This window comes from Phalaenopsis equestris, unplaced genomic scaffold (genome assembly GCF_001263595.1).
Source record: "Phalaenopsis equestris unplaced genomic scaffold, ASM126359v1 Scaffold205994, whole genome shotgun sequence".
Lineage (NCBI taxonomy): Eukaryota > Viridiplantae > Streptophyta > Magnoliopsida > Asparagales > Orchidaceae > Phalaenopsis > Phalaenopsis equestris.
In genome coordinates this window covers 687-2,504 of record NW_018225442.1, presented here as the reverse complement: position 1 = coordinate 2,504, position 1,818 = coordinate 687, and the positions used below count along the sequence as shown (strand labels likewise).

The 1,818-nt window shown below is 42.2% G+C and overlaps 1 protein-coding gene across 1 annotated transcript in view; it reads right to left on the bottom strand.

The window, feature by feature from the left end:
• The window catches only part of LOC110036397 (RNA-binding protein 25-like), a gene marked incomplete at both ends in the record, with an annotated part of 5,640 nt that extends 4,565 nt beyond the window's left edge, over window positions 1-1,075 (bottom strand). Inside the window, 2 exon segments of the mRNA XM_020740831.1 lie at window positions 400-409; window positions 1,039-1,075. Of these exon segments, the coding sequence (XP_020596490.1) occupies window positions 400-409; window positions 1,039-1,075 (47 nt within the window).
• Window positions 1,076-1,818: the final 743 nt, after the last annotated feature.

Genomic DNA, 1,818 nt, shown 5'->3' with positions numbered 1-1,818 from the left:
GCTCTTCTCTCGTCCCTCACTCACTTCTCTCTTTATCTCCAATCTTGTCCCCTCTCATTAAGTCTTTCTTATTTTATCTCCTCTCTTTGATGTATCCCTTCTTTCTCTTCTTGCTCTATCTTCTCATTATAGCCATCTCTCCCACTCCCTCTTCCTTCCTCCTCTCTCACTCTTTGTATCTTCAATCTTTATATCTCTCTCCTTCTCTCCCACCCTCTCTCCATCCTTGAGCACTCTCTCATGGCCCTTCTCTCGTTTCTAGGTCTCCACCTTTCTCACTCACTTTATTCTCTCTATCTCCCATGCTCGCTCACTCACTTGATCTCTCTCCCTTCTATTTCCACTCTCTTTAACACCTGTTATATCTCTTTTATCTTTCTTTTATTTCTATGTCCCTTTCTTTTCTTCCCTCTTCTGCTCTCCCTCCATCTCCCTCTCTTCCCTCCTTCTCACCATACCCCCCTCCTTGCCTTTATCTCTCTTGCTCTTTACATCACTCAATCGCTCTCTCTCTCTAGCATGCTCTTCATCTCTACCTCATTCTCTATTATCTATTTCTCTCTCTTTTCTTACTCTCTTATGCTTCTTGTATATTTGTGTCTCACTCTCTCTTATTCTTCATCCCCTCTCTCTTTCTCTTGCTCTACTACAATCTCTCTCCTTCATTCTCCCTCTCTCTATCTCTTTCCATCCTTTCGCTTTCACTCTCTCTCATTCTCTCCCTATGCTTCGTATTTTCTCACTTCCCTCTATTACACTATCTCACACCTGTTTCTCTTCCCTCTCTCTTAATATTGTTTCCATCGTTTTGGCTCTCTCTCTTGCCATCCTCCCTCTCTCTCCCTATCTCTCTCTTACTCTCTTTTCTATCTATTTCCTTTCTTGCCCACTATTTCTTTCACAATCAATCTTCCTATCTCTATTGCTTTGCCCACTCACTCTCTCTTTCCTTATCTTTCTCCCTCTAATGTACACTTATGCACTCTCTCTTTCTGTTCTCCCCAGCTCTATGTCACTCTCCCTCCACCTCTCTCTTACTCTATCTTCTCTCTTCCTCGTTCTCTCCCTTTCCAACCTTCCCTCCCTCATGGTCTCTCTATTATTTTATATCTTTCTCTCTATTTTTTTGCTCACATATTCTCTCCCTTTCATTTCTCTCTCTCTTCTTTCTCTCTCCCTTTCACTATCTCTCCCACTCGTGTCCCGCTACTAACTCTTCTCCCAGTTCTCTCTATCCTACTCTGTCTTTTGTCCCTCTCTCCTCACTCATCTCTCTGACTCTCTTTTATCTCAAGCTATCTTACCATATCTAGCTCTCAATCCATTTCTCTGTCTCTGTCTCTCTCCCTCTCTCTTGCTCTTATGCTTTATTTCTTCTCTCTCTCCCTCTCTCCCTTCGACTATCCCTTTTTCACCCTCTCTCACTCTCTCTTCCTCACTTTCTTGCTCTTTCTAGCTCTATATCTTTCTCTTTTCCCTTCAAATCTCTCTATTTATTTAACAATCTAGTGATATCTCTTTTTTCTTTACTCTCTCTATTCTCTCGCTCCTTCCTCTCTCTCCCTCTATCTTACTCTTACTCTTCCTCAATCTCACACTCCCTCTCCATCCCTCCCTCTGTCTCCCATTTTTTCTCACTTTCTCCCACTCTCTTCTTTTTTCTCACTCTATCCTCTGTTATGTATTTTCTCTCGCTCTTCTTTATCTCTTTTGTACTCTCTTCTCTTTCACTCTCTTTTTGTCTTAATCTCCTTCTCTCTCTCTTCTCTATCCCACTCCTAACGTTCTATCCTAATACCTCCTTCTCTACCATCCCCT